The sequence below is a fragment of the Aedes aegypti genome, chromosome 3 (genome assembly GCF_002204515.2).
Source record: "Aedes aegypti strain LVP_AGWG chromosome 3, AaegL5.0 Primary Assembly, whole genome shotgun sequence".
Taxonomy (NCBI): domain Eukaryota; kingdom Metazoa; phylum Arthropoda; class Insecta; order Diptera; family Culicidae; genus Aedes; species Aedes aegypti.
This window is the reverse complement of record NC_035109.1, coordinates 329,059,006-329,073,130: the sequence shown is the minus strand read 5'-3', so window position 1 is coordinate 329,073,130 and position 14,125 is coordinate 329,059,006. Positions and strand designations below refer to the sequence as shown.

The following is a 14,125-nucleotide window of genomic DNA, read 5'->3' as shown; positions in this document are numbered from 1 at the left end:
CATGTTTAATGGTAATTTTTACATAGAAAATGTAAATGACACATAAATATTTTACATTACTTGTATTCCCAAGTAACAATTTCAGTGCTTTTTGATCTTAGATGTTATTTATGGAGGTTTTATTAGAGATGTATTCATTCCTAACAGATTTAATAAAGCATTGCAAAGTGCCAAACGTTCTTTTCGGTAAAACCCACTTTAAAATGCTTTGTAGATATCTACAAGAGCTACCGTTAAAACTTATTTGCTGGCCACATTTGTTGATAATAAATTGTATTTTAAAGGAGCTGTGTAGTGTCTATTAAAACCTAAACATAAAACCTCATCTTGCTTGTCTTGTCAAGGCATGGGTAAAACTTCTAAGACTACACTAAGTCATGTTAAAGCCTTCTTAAAACTCAGCACACAACAGCTGAGCTACACGAAAAAAGCTTTCATTTTTCAGGCACTTATCACTTACCGTTTTCTGCATCAGTACAGCCGATCAAGCACGGCGGGCTTCATTATAACAATCCAGATGCATAACGGCACAAATTTAATAAAATGAATTGCATCACAAAACTGAATCTTCCGATTTGTTTACCTTTTTGACAGCACTAGCTTTCCTGAGTGCATTGAGTTTAAGTCAAGGCTCTTAAAAAACCTATTTGTCTTAGTGCAGAACAAATATTCTGATTTAGGAATATTTTAGCCAGTGAGGGTTTTGCGCACGGGTTCTTAAGATCAAAAGCGTTTATGAATGATTATATTGTTCAGAATAATCACCAATTGATCTTAAACTATCCCAGACAAGACCAGCAAGATTTAACTGGATGGAATCCATTTTTATTGTCGCCGTTTCGGATTGATAATTGCAATATGCGTGGGAAATTTCAATTTACGATTGAGATGAGCATGAAATCATTCTGAAAATGGTATGGATTAAAATATTAGATAGCCAATAATGATGTCGTAACTGTGGCGCGTTGCTGTAAATCGAAAAATTTTATTTCATTCCACCAGTAAATTTTTATTGGCAGGAATTTCACGCGATCGTAAGGAAATTTTCTGCCATGCAAAAAATGATTATTTTAATTGATTATTATGAGTCGGCAGACATCATGACGGTTTCAATATCAAAAAAGGTTATGGTTTATAAACAATTTATCGGTTGATGTTTGTTCAATCATAAGCTCTTAACATTGGTTTTATTCCGTGTATTAGGATATCTTAAAAGATTCAATACCGCTAGTTGAGCTCAATAAGTCTATACAATAGCTCTTATGAATGTTTTATAGCATACTACAAGGGTAGATGTATTCATACGATACAAAACTAAGAAGTTTAGAAACAGTTTTAAGGTATAGTCTCAACAACCTCCTGTAGTGTGGGCCTTTTCGGGCTTAACGGAGTTTTATCAAAGGTTTATTAAGGTTATTAAGACTAAAGAGTTCTAAAATGAGTTTTAACGATATGGTGGTAACAACAGCTTGTAGTAAATGAAAACGCTAAAAATGTTACTTGGGTTGTTTAATCTATTTAGACTCATGTTCTCCCTTTGGACATGATTTTTATCTACTACTTTTACCTTTCCAGAGAGGAATTGGAAGCATACCTTCAAATTTTATCATGCGGACGTCGAGTTCAATATCTGTGTGATGAAAGCTTCTAAAACATCAACGATGGCGTGAGATTCTTCACAGGCCTTGTCTCCAGCATACGCCCATATCAAATGATAGAACCGGTTCATACCTGGGTAAATGGAGACAAACATATTTTCGAAAAAACGGCTCATTTTGGAAAGCTTTGATTGAACCTTCATATAAGTGTGATAAGCGGCTCCGTTTTGCTCAAAACCTATGAGCTAGTATTGATATAAGTTGTCTCCAACCGAAGGAACAAATTTCATCCTCAAAAATCTGTTATAGGCCTTTTTATTCAACTTTAACTAAAAATAAAGGCATATCAAACCTATAAGACGCAAATGCCCTCAAAACTATGACCCTGGAAAAATATTTTATTGTGATCATGAAGAACACGTTTTTAAAGAACTCCTTCATCCTCTGATACCGAACAAACTAAAATTTTCAACAAAAAATGGGATTTTTCAAGGTGGAAAGTTTATTACCAGAGTATACGACAATCAGACGCTGTTTCTAGCTTTGGGCGGAAAATCCCTTTGAACTTATTTGCTTTATTACATTATTTAGAACAGTAAGAAAAATACGACATAAATTGTCCTGGATAGCGAAGTTGTGTCAGAATATACTACAATAATCAGAAATTACATTCACTATTAAAAACAATGAAAATAACGCCTGTGTATGCTATATTTACGTTCAAATAATTTTCGCATTTTTATGTGTTTATACTGTATGTGGGTTTATTCTACGCGAGGTGACAATTTTCGACTCGAATGAAGTGACTCTTCATTTGTTTTACATGGCGAGTCACTTCAATCGATTCGAGAATTGTCACCTCGCTATACGACACCGACAATTGTCACCTCACGCCACTCTTAGAATAAACCCAATCGTGTCTTTGACAAAGTTTCTCCATATTTTTGAAACAGTGATGTGGAAATAGGGTGACCCGCATGGTATCCCGACCAGACGGAAGAAACAAGATTATAACATAATGTGTTTCCCTGATATGTTTTTTTTATATCACCAGTTGTTATAAAACATGTACCGTTAGTAGTTAAAATAACAAACATTCTAACAAAACTTGCATCAAATTAAACTAAAATATAACAAACCCTGTTACAATTATATCAAAATTATTACAGAATGTATTCCAAGGATGTTACAAAATAACAAAATTATTGCAAACTATGTTACTGTTTTTGACATCGGATGTTATCAGCAACAAACTTAAAAATTCGATGTCAAAAATATAATAAATGTTGTTATAAATGTGTAACTAAAAATATAACAAGTTGAGAACAAAGCCATCTTGATAACAAAATTTTATCAACTTCTGTTATTTTTAACTGCTGCTGATAGGAATGTGTTATAATTTTGTTATGTGGTTCTGGTCGGGATACGAGATCAGCATATAAACTTTTTTGCTGATGCATTTAGGCCTATACAATGTTAAAAGGAAAAAAGACACGGACACCGTCTTCAGCCATTTAGCTGCACAGACTGTAACTTAACACTAGACAACGGACAAGCATGCTCCAATGGTACAGCCGAGAAACATTCCTGACGAAAAGTTTCAATGGCTGCAGCGGGAATCGAACCCACACCTCATGACACGATGCGCTCATTGCCTTGACGACACAAACCGCACGGCCACGAAGCCCACGTTCTACATTTTTTAGTACAATAGATTTAGAGCAGCTTTGCCAAAGAATCCAATTTTATATCTCTTATGGTTCGCGAGTTATGATTTTTTTAAACAAATAAGTTAGGATGGTCCTTTAAAAGAAATTTTATCTAGATAACTATTTATACGATAATTTCTCGCAAAAACTTTGTTCCAAGCACTTTTAGAAGCGTTGATTTTTTATGAATACTTTGTATCAAACACTATCAGAACTTTCAATTTTGTATATTTTTGCTGAAAGCACCAAAGAGCTTAAAAAAAACCAAAGGTTATGGACGATTTTCGTTTAAAAACATATTATTTTCAAAATTTTGTTAATCTCTTCAAACAAAAAAAAGTCGTCACAGTTTTTTCACCATAAACAGAGAAAAAGAATATGATTCTAATGGCGATAAAATATTGAGAATCCGTTTGCGCCTTTCAGAGATATCGGCATTTGAAAACAACCACTTCTTATAAAAAAAATCTCTGATAACTCTGCAACCATAATAGATAGGAGCCTATGGAAACTATAACAATATCAAAGTTGGTCTGCTGAAGGAGCAAATTTTAGAAGTATTCCTTAAGAAATCGTTAGAGAAGTTTCTGGACGAGTCCCTTGAAGAATTGCTAAAGGAACCTCTTGAGAAATTTCTGGAGAAGTCCAAGAATGTATTCATGAACGAATTTCTGGACGAATTCCTGAAATTTTTCTTCAAGGAATCTGTTAGGAGTTCCTGGAGATCCTGTGGTGGAGTCTTGAAGGAATCTCGGAAGCATCCAGGAATATCTGGATTCACTACAGGTATTCTGCCACGAAACTACATCTTGATCATTCATGGGATTTCTTCCAAAACTTGAACTAACCAATAGAATCAATCCTACAGGACTTTCTGAAGGAATGCCTTGAAAAAACATCGGACGGAACTAATAAAATAATTGCTGTAGTAATAATTTATGTGGAGCCATAAATGAAATTTTGAAGAGTATACTTGGAAATTTTATTTTAAAAATTACTCGAGATTTTTTTTGGAAAAACTGCAGAAGTAATTCTTGAATGAAATGCTGGAGAAATTCCTAGAGAAATTTTGGAAGGAACTTCATGAGGAGTTCCAGCTCGAATTTATTGATTACACTGCGGAACACATTTTTGTCTCTAGCACACAAATACCGCTGTTTACTCAAATAAGGGTTGTTGCCATCCAAAAATATCATAGCACGTCTAGTTTTTGAGATATTGGCTGTTAAAAATGTGAAATTTGACTATTTCAGCCAACTTGCATACAAGTTTACCAGCTTGTATGGCAATTTATTCGCTTAATTTGCCACAGAATTCAAACTTCATGTGTATAACAATGGACCATTGAAAGTAGTTTTTGTCAGTGCGCACCGCATCAAAACAAAGGCGCCACTGTATATGGGATTTAACATTGTGACAGCATTGCTGTTTTGTCAAACACACAAGGCTACGGTGGCCCCAGCTATGCTTTCCATAGCTACCGTTTTGGTTATTTTAATGATCCATTATTATCAACAAAGTTCATAATACTTTCGGTGCTCAGAAGTTATTTTTTGTTGGTTTCGAAAAGTATCATATTTTGCCATACAACAGAAACGAAGAATTTTGTATGGAGACAGCAAGCATGTTGGAAAAATCGATTTAGGGGAAAAAGGGGCAGTTTGGCCACCTTAAGAAAAAGTCAATTAAAGTGCTGAAAATATTATGGAAACTTTGGGTTTTTGCGTGATTTCCAACAATTCTTAGATCAATACACTAGATCTGTATGATTTCCGTTGGCTTATAATATTCCCGAATGAATGAGAAATTTTTCAAAATTTGTATCTTTTTTAGACGATTTTTTACCGATGGGGTGAAATGAGCACCCTATATTTGGTTGTAAAATTATCTCAGATATTCAAAAAAATCAATTATTTTTTTCACCACACTTGAAAGTTACTAGTATTTATAAACACTCCGTGCAAAAAGATTGAATTTTAAAAATTATTTTAACACTCAAATTTTATAATTCTGAAATGTTGGAATTTGAAAGAGCCATTCGGGGCAATATGGGCAGTTTTTTCGAACTTCATTTATTTATTTTTCTTAGAGTTTAGAACACTGACTTCTAGGATGTCTATTGCTTCATTTCCTTGTCAGCTTTGGGGTTGCATGTTATTTCAGATGAAATTTCAAGAATTTGTGCAGTTTTCAAGGGGTGCTCATTCCACCCCATTGGCCAAACCGCCCCGACTACCCCTAATCCAAATTTAAACGTGCAATTCAACCAAATTATATCTGGAATGAAACTCAAAGTCATATAGGTATTGCATGCTTTGTGGATTAGATCACAAAAAAGTTTATTAAATCATACTTTGAATTTCATGTAAAAATCAATGAAAACAGCTTTAACGACTTGTAGCTAAAAATTGACGTGCTGGTCCATTTCTGAGAACGGCATCAGATACAGAAACCCCAAATCTACTAGAGACACATAATTTGATCCTTGAGACACGCAAAAATTTCATTTTTGTTACGGTGTGTTATATGGATTTATTCAAAGATTTCTTTGAATAATCTCTAGAAGGAATCTTGCACCAATTCTGGTGCCCTAAAATACTCTATAATAAACCTTTTTGGATTTTAGTGGAAGAATTCGTCTAGGAATCGTTGAAAGATCCTTTAGAGAGCAACAATCGGATGAGTCGGTGGAAGAACTAGTAGAAAAACATCTGGAAGAAATCCAGTGATAGTTCCTGATGTGGGCTCATGAAATTTCGGACAATTAGCTCTACTTTCTTCAAGATGGAATGATATGATCGTATAAATATATTACTGGATGAGTACAACATAAAATATGGTTGAGATTGACACAATAATAGAACTTTACCTTTACATGCGGATCTGGAACTTGCCTGCCTTCGTAACATACTTGACCCCTTTGAAGGGTTTATACTTTTCACCGTACATATCCAACCGATTGACCTTCAATCCGGACACTGCTAGTTGCGATATGGTGAATTGTACTCTGGGAACAGAAAATTTCATAAATTGAAGTTACTAAACCATTAAATTTCGTAGAACATACCGATCAATACTCGTTTCCAGCGAAGTACATCCCGACTGCACCGAAACCGTTCCCCTAATGTTCGGCAGTTTGGTCACATCAATTCTTCCCACATCCCAGTGAAGCGTTTTGGTGACCGGATCGAACGTATACTTGCCTTGGCTAGCGAGCAGGGCACAGGTTAGCACCGCTTTTGGCATCCGGATTTCCAACTTAACGCCTTCCACTACCCGGCCCAGAGTCGTCTTCGGTCCCACCGTAATGTCCATTCGACCTTGTTCGCCCGGTTTCAAGCTTAGATTGTGTCGCACGTAGATCGGAATAGCTACGACACTCTGCGAACCGACGTGGTAGGACATTAGGCGAAAGTTACCGTCTGGTGGGATGAAGGAAAGAATCCGTTCCGATTCCCAGCGCTTGAAGCGGACACATGGATGGAAGGAAACATCGTCGAACAAGCGTGGATTCATAAACGACAGTGTTAGGTCCGGCATACCGCTGAGCTTGATGCAACAATCAATCTGGGAATGGAAATTGAATTGTTAGTTTGCAGTTCTGTAGCAGTGTTACATTTCATCGATATCGTGCGCTTCTTAAATTCATCTATACCACCGTTGGTTTTGGCGATATGGTTGGTTTGGAAAAGTTTCTTGATATTTTGAAGCGCATCTTTTAATGCAAAAAGTTTGTATAAAAAGTAATAATATACCTAGCAGGAAGATAAAAATTATATTTTTGCCAATTTCGTTATAGGTTGTTATTTATTACCTACACAAATTGCAAAATAATGGTAAGTAAATGCATCGTGATATGATGAATCGTCGACATGACCCAATTCATCTACTTGTTGCGTAAACTACTGTTTCTATTTCACTTCTAGGTGGATCGATCACAAAACTTTTTGCATCAAAAAATGCACTTAAACTAACATACCACGAAACTTCTACGAAAATATCGCTAAAATCAGCGGTATTAGACATTCCTCTGAAAACCCCACGAAATCGACAACTCAAATCACTGTTGTGTTGTAGGTAAAATAGTCATACATATCCTTGAATTTCAGCGAAGATTGTCTGCCCATTTTTATCGATAATTGCATCGACTTCTTCTACCACGTCAAAGTACGCCTCATTGTTGGTGTACTTTACACCGGTTCTCCTCCAGGGGATAGCCGAAAGTTGACCGGTAGGAAGCGTGCCACTAACACTGAAAGAAGAAAGTGTGATTAGTTTCAACTCTTACATACAAATTATTGATCTCTCATACTTTGACTTCCCCGTCACGGAGTTGGCAATGGTCCGCAAAATATTCGGCGGTTTTATTAGCTCCTTCAGGATATTACTCTCCGTGGCCAACGGGAATCCATTGTCCAACATTTCGTCCAAAAGCTCATACACCACGACATAGTTTTCCTTGATGATGCTTTCCGTACATTCTGAGAAGTAATCTTCGAACGTGTCCACCACCCGATGGAGGAACTCAATGACGAACAACGGGGGACATTCCTGTTTACAGGCCGCGACCAACGAGACACCTCCCCGCTGGATCGAAACCAGATAGTGATGTGGCGTTGAGATCACCGGTGGAACATCCTGCAATTGCAAAGGAAACTGAGTATCGAGTAACAACAATGCTCAATTACATACATTAGGGTTCTCCCGCTGGGCATCCAGGAAGTAGGACACACACGTCCGGGACACGACACTGCGCCAATGTTTCTCCAGGAAGACATCGCTAAAAGTGGAAGATAGGTCATTATTACTCATACTGGCAACACTGATTAGAAATCGCAACCAAAACAGATCGATGCAATTTGCGAAGTCTAACATAAACTGTTAGCTGCACGTCCAGAATCAAGCTGTAAACGCTTCAATTCAACTTACCCACTTGAGTTGACGATGAACAAACTGTGGATCATGTTTTTTCACACGAAAATTGCACTTTTTGCGGATTTATTTCCGATTTTTTCAACGATGATCCGCTCCCGGAGGTGATGATGTGTTGTTCGATTCGGGTTTGTTTAGCTCGGTTGTCAAAATCTGTCAATGTGTGCGTGAGTTTTGACAGCCGATTACAAGGAACGTTTCGGAAAACGAAACGAGTCACAGTCAATCTTTCTCGAGTCGATATTATGCGTGGAGCAAAAAATTCTGGCGCCAGCGATCTTAGAAAAACGCTTAGAACCTTTAGAACATCGCAGCTATTTCAAATCGTATTGGTGTCTTCTGCGCGATCACTCAGAAACACGGGTAGTCACAGAATTACTAAATTTTAGTAATTTATGACTATTTTCTATCTGCCTCTCTTTCATTCTGCAAGGAATTTTATTCCTATTTGTCAATTAGGTATAATGATCGTCGTTGTGATAATCGAGTGATGCAAGGTAAATCAAGGCGGGTTCAGCTCCTCCTAAGGTGATACATTATGCTCACTTTGTGGAGAAAACCAGGAAGGGTAGTTGAGGAAGGGCTGGCCGTTTTGTTTACAAACATCTAAGTACATGCCTTTTCCGGATCGGCAGTGTAGTACCCGCTCTCTTCCCGACCAACCAGTCTTCATAATTCTTTATAGATCTTTGACCAACGATGGCGATCGCTAACGGTTCAAAACGAATCTATATCGATCGCTATCGAAAATCACTGACTGGTTGACCGGGTTGGATGGCAGAGATGATCTTCTGATAGTTGGGACTGATGGGAGGAGGTGCTCCCAGAGAATTGAGTGGCTCTGGTGGATATACGTAGACCATGAAGTTCTGGTCGGTGCATTTGGTGAAGTCGGAGCATGTTTCCATCCGACAGGTTCGGATCGGGGACGGGAGTGCCGTTATTTAAGCGGGAAAATGGCTAAAGTAGTTACAAGAACATGCTTGTTGCCGCAACCACTGTGCAGTAAGGCCCATATTAAAGTGTGAAGCAATACCCATGAGATTACCTACACACATGCAAACATTTAAAAACCAACGTAGCTTATCATATGGATAAGTGTGTGATTTAAACTATTGTTTTATCGCTCATACCTATCAGTTCACGGTTTGCAGTAGAAACCGATAAAATTATTGGATTTGGAGACACGTTGAATTAAGAAATTATACAGAAATGTAAGCATACAAACATGTATTGAATTAGATTTAAGCTAACAACAAATATATTTCAGCTTAGAAGTTGTTCAGTCAAACAGCTCCTGGACTCTGCCACTTCAACATCCAAAATTACTCCAACAATGCTCTTTCGTATTATTGAATAAAAACAAGAATTCATTAAACATTTTAGGACCCAATTCATTCCTATATGATTTCTGATACCTTCAAGTGGTCTTCTATGAAATAGCAAAAAAAAGTTGTACGCAACTCGTTGCAGAACTCAATTTTTACAGCACTCATAGTCAGTGTTGACCAGACTCATTTCCCCGAAATTCGAATTGTGAAGCCATGAACTGTTATAAGGGTTCATTCACAAATTTCATAACGCCGAAAATGGCAATTTTCGACACCTACCCACCCCCTCGTAACGCTTTTTGTATGAACATTCTACGAATTTTGTATGAGCTGTAACATTTTGAAAACACCCACTCACCCCTTTCAGCGTTATGAAATTTGTGAACAGGCCCTAACTGTGCGTTGTATTCCTGAGATGGAGGGGGAGGTGGTTGGGCTTGAGTGTTGCACATGGGATCCGACAGTTTCGATCTCGGTGAAGACAATTTTGAAAATGTAAAATTTTGGTGTATTAATGATACCACCTCTTTTTAATATATATAATAAATGAATCAGTCGAATTGAAAAAAACACGTGGGTTTATTCACAAATTTCATAACGCCAAAAATGGTCATTTTTGACACCCACCCACCCCCTCGTAACGCTATTTGTATGACCATTTTCCAAATTTTGTATGAGCTGTAACATCGCCAAGACAACCAACCAACCCCCCTTCAGCGTTATGAAATTTGTGAATGAGCCCCGTCATTTGCACACTAGTTTTTGAACTTCGGTCAATATTATTCCCCGGAAGAATTTGTTAGACGACACTTTTGCGAAGATTTTGGTTAATCCGAATGGCAATTGGTGCTGGAATGCTTCCAAATACTTGTTGTCTTCTATCTACGTTACCAAACAGGTCCTACTGGAGAATGGATAATAATTAATAAAAGTCAATATCCAGTTACAAAAACTTACCAACTAAACAACATTTTGTGCACGGTAAACGATATTAACGGTTGCAATCCTGTAGGACGTTTTTAATCAGTGACGGGACGGATCCTGCGTGAAATTTTCAGCATGATGAACAGAATATCCGGCTAAAGCTGCTGCTTTTTTAGAAAACTCAAAGGATTTTGTATTGCGTATACGAAGATGATTTGATCTTTTAACTTATTTTTGAGATACAGACCTCAATTCTTGAGAAAAAACTTTTATTTTGAACTTTTGCAACCGATTCAGATTTTTTACTTTTTTTTATTACAAAAGCAAAACCAACATGACACGCTCAAAAAACACACACTGTGGATATAAAACTTTTACTTCACTTTAAAGATTTTTAATAATTTAAATGTACAAAACCTACAACATATTTTATATGTTGGATTTTTTTTTTAATTTTTCAGTACAAAAAGGTGGTGCAAAAAATGCCATGATGCATGTTTGTTTTTTTTTTTTAACCTGGAAACAGCGTAAATTAATTCAAACAGCCACTCTGTAATTTTTTAAGCGTATGCTGCAAACTCCACCGTTTGACAAACTGTAGATGTTTAGTATCATATAGTGAAATGTGCATGTGTTCTAAAACCGTTTTCGAGATGGTGATGACACGTTTCCAACATATCGCACAAGCCTTCATGCTCATATTGTTTAACAATATCACCACTCCGTAAGAAATTATCACAATTTAGTATAGATTACTCAAACATTATTTTATAGTCTGAAACTTTTGATTGCGTATAGTGGAACACAAAAACAACTGTTTGTGATACATTAACCTTTTCAGAAACAAGAGGTTTACTATTTCTAATGTAAGACAAGTTGTTTTTTCCTATGCGGGTAACCATCTGCTTTTCTATCTTATAGAATAGGATAGAGCATGGTTGTAGTAGTTCGTGGCTTCGTAGTTCGGAAAATGTTATTTTCGGGGAAATGAGTCTGAACAACACTGCTCATAGTGATTATTCAACTCGGCAAGCCTCGTTGGCTAAATGTACGACTCGTACTGTAAAAATCATCATTCTGAAACTTGTTGCGTAAACTACTATTTTGACACCACATTTCTTGTGAAAAATCTTACCGCGTTTGGTGTTCCCGCATTTGATATTAGCATTTCAAACGCACACAGCAATATTAACGACACTTTACACCAGAAGGATGCGTTCGTGTCGGATTAAAGATGGTTTTAGGTAGATACAATTAATTTAACAATTCATGAAAGCTGTTTATAGAGTTTCGTTTCGTGAAGAAACTTCAATAACCTTTCGATGGGTCCTCTTCATTTGCTAAGCCTTCTCATACTTGTCGTAGTAATTTCGTTTTCTTGTCTTTTTCTATCGAATTTTTCTGGAATTATGTACCGTCCCGATCAACCATAGTGTTCTTCTTCTTCTTGGCATTAACGTCCCCACTGGGACAGAGCCTCTGCTTCTCAGCTTAGTGTTCCTATGAGCACTTCCACAGTTATTAACTGAGAGCTTTCTTTGCCTATGTTGCCATTTCGCCATCGTATATCTTGTGGCAGGTACGATGATACTCTATGCCCAGGGAAGTCAAGGAAATTTCCATTACGAAAAAATCCTGGACTGGCCGGGATTCGAACCCAGACACCTTTAGCATGGCTTTGCTATGTAGCCGTGGACTCTAACCACTCGGCTAAGAAAGGCCCCTAACAACCATAATGTGTGCGTAAGCTGTATACTCTGAACAACATCGCCTGTCATAGGTAGATTGAATGATTTTTCCCTCATCTGAGCCTCATACCGCTCATACCCAGTGTTGTGAACAATCACGGTAGTCGACACGTTTGAGTCATACCTATTATGTTAGGCGCGAAATAATTCTCGCGCCGACGATCTTAAAAAAATGCTTGCAGATCGTCGCAACTATGTACTTTGAATCGTTTTGGTGTCTTCTGCGTGATCATGTCTTGGACAATCAGTAATAATCGCGCAGAAGACACCAATTAGGAGATACTTTTTAAGACTCAAACATATCTATATAAATAAAAATGGAATGGTGTTTGTATGTCACGAAATGGGTAGAGAACGGTCCAACGGATTGTCACAATTCTTGCACTGTTGCATTAGCCAAGGGTTCCGACGTGTTCGTGCGTAGAAAAAGTTTAGGTAAGTCTTCGGAATAGTCTTAGAAACGGGAGGAAACTAATGGGCCATTTTGTTTGGGAGATTGTATGACATTTTTCAACAGCCTACTTGATGGCAAGACGAAGTTTGCCGGGACCACTAGTTTAAAATAATTTTAAAATAACAGTTGGAATTTACACAAAAAAAAACAGAAATTGAAAAAAAAACAAAATAGCAAAATTTACATGGATGGAATATTGTTGCCTAACCGACATTTAAATACATTTAGAATTACACAAAAACAATGTGGGTCAAACAAATAGTGTGTCATCCTTTTTGGAGTATACTTGTCCCCGTTGTTTTGAAATATGCATATTTCTCGCATAGCTTCTGATCTTGCCTTAAATTCCATTGGAGTGTGTAGCTCATCGTATTAAGCGAATTAATGGTCCAAGATAAAAACTATCACAACCGGGAGATAAAGGAAGACATTCTCTTCATCATAGCATTGTTAAAAAAATGTCGAATCACAATCACCTATATTTTTTTTTTAGTTTTATAACTTCATCCTACAATAGTAACCCGTAACGTATATGAGGATTTTGAAGCAGTTGAAAACTAATTTCTGGTAACTGGAACCTAAAAGTTTTTTGAGAAAAAAAAAATTATAAATCCGGCCCGACCAGCCCCATTAAATACATGCTTGGTAATAATAAACGATTTCGTATACACACTTAATCTTGGTTTCGCTGTTCGGTAATTTATTTTACGGTGTTTGAACTGTAAATTGCTTAAAATACTGAGTTTTCATCAATTATGTCGACAAATTACTGACGATCAGTATTGATTCATACTTTTAACGTAATTCAGTAGATTTTCTTACCGACTGCACCGTAACATTGCAACCTTACCGTATGTAGTCAGTAACACTAAAAACATCAGTAAAAATAAGAACCGGATTTCAGTAAAAATAAGGTTTTGCTGAGATGCCGGTAGAACAAAATCAAAACATTACAATGCGCGTACGCAACATACTCTTCAGAGAAACATCAGTCAATGGAGTGCCTGCAGCAGGATCTAGAACGATTGAGGATCGATCTGCAGAACTAAGATAGTCATGGGTGAACTGCGACATATCATCCGGATAACATTATTGAGGTTATGTTAAGAATATTTGCAAAAATATTTCGTTACAGATCCGGAACAAGTATTGGCCCGATGCAATCAAAGCGCAATGGCGCGTGGGAATTCGCAAATTTGAAAAATTAGAAATCTGGTATATCTAATAAAAACGCAATGAACACAAATTTTCCGTCGAATTTTACTGGGGAGAGTATTACGTCGCGAAGATCAAAAACAAATAGGAAACAGATTGCAAGAGTCGACGTTACAGGATTGGAGGGAGGGGAAAGCTGGGTATCGTTTTAATAGCTGGGAAATTCAGTAATCCAATGTAAATAAAACTCATTTTGCTGAAAAAGCCGGTATTC

The 14,125-nt window shown here is 37.0% G+C and overlaps 1 protein-coding gene across 1 annotated transcript; it reads right to left on the bottom strand.

Annotated features, from left to right (window-relative positions):
• Positions 1-6,092: 6,092 nt before the first annotated feature.
• LOC5574773 (AP-3 complex subunit mu-1) lies at positions 6,093-8,398 on the bottom strand. Its single transcript, XM_001655281.2, has 6 exons — positions 8,237-8,398; positions 8,000-8,087; positions 7,620-7,945; positions 7,400-7,559; positions 6,375-6,874; positions 6,093-6,314 (listed from the first exon to the last, which is right to left on the bottom strand). The coding sequence occupies exons 1-6, from the start codon at positions 8,269-8,271 to the stop codon at positions 6,179-6,181; spliced, it is 1,245 nt and encodes a 414-aa protein (XP_001655331.2). The 5' UTR covers positions 8,272-8,398; the 3' UTR covers positions 6,093-6,178.
• Positions 8,399-14,125: the final 5,727 nt, after the last annotated feature.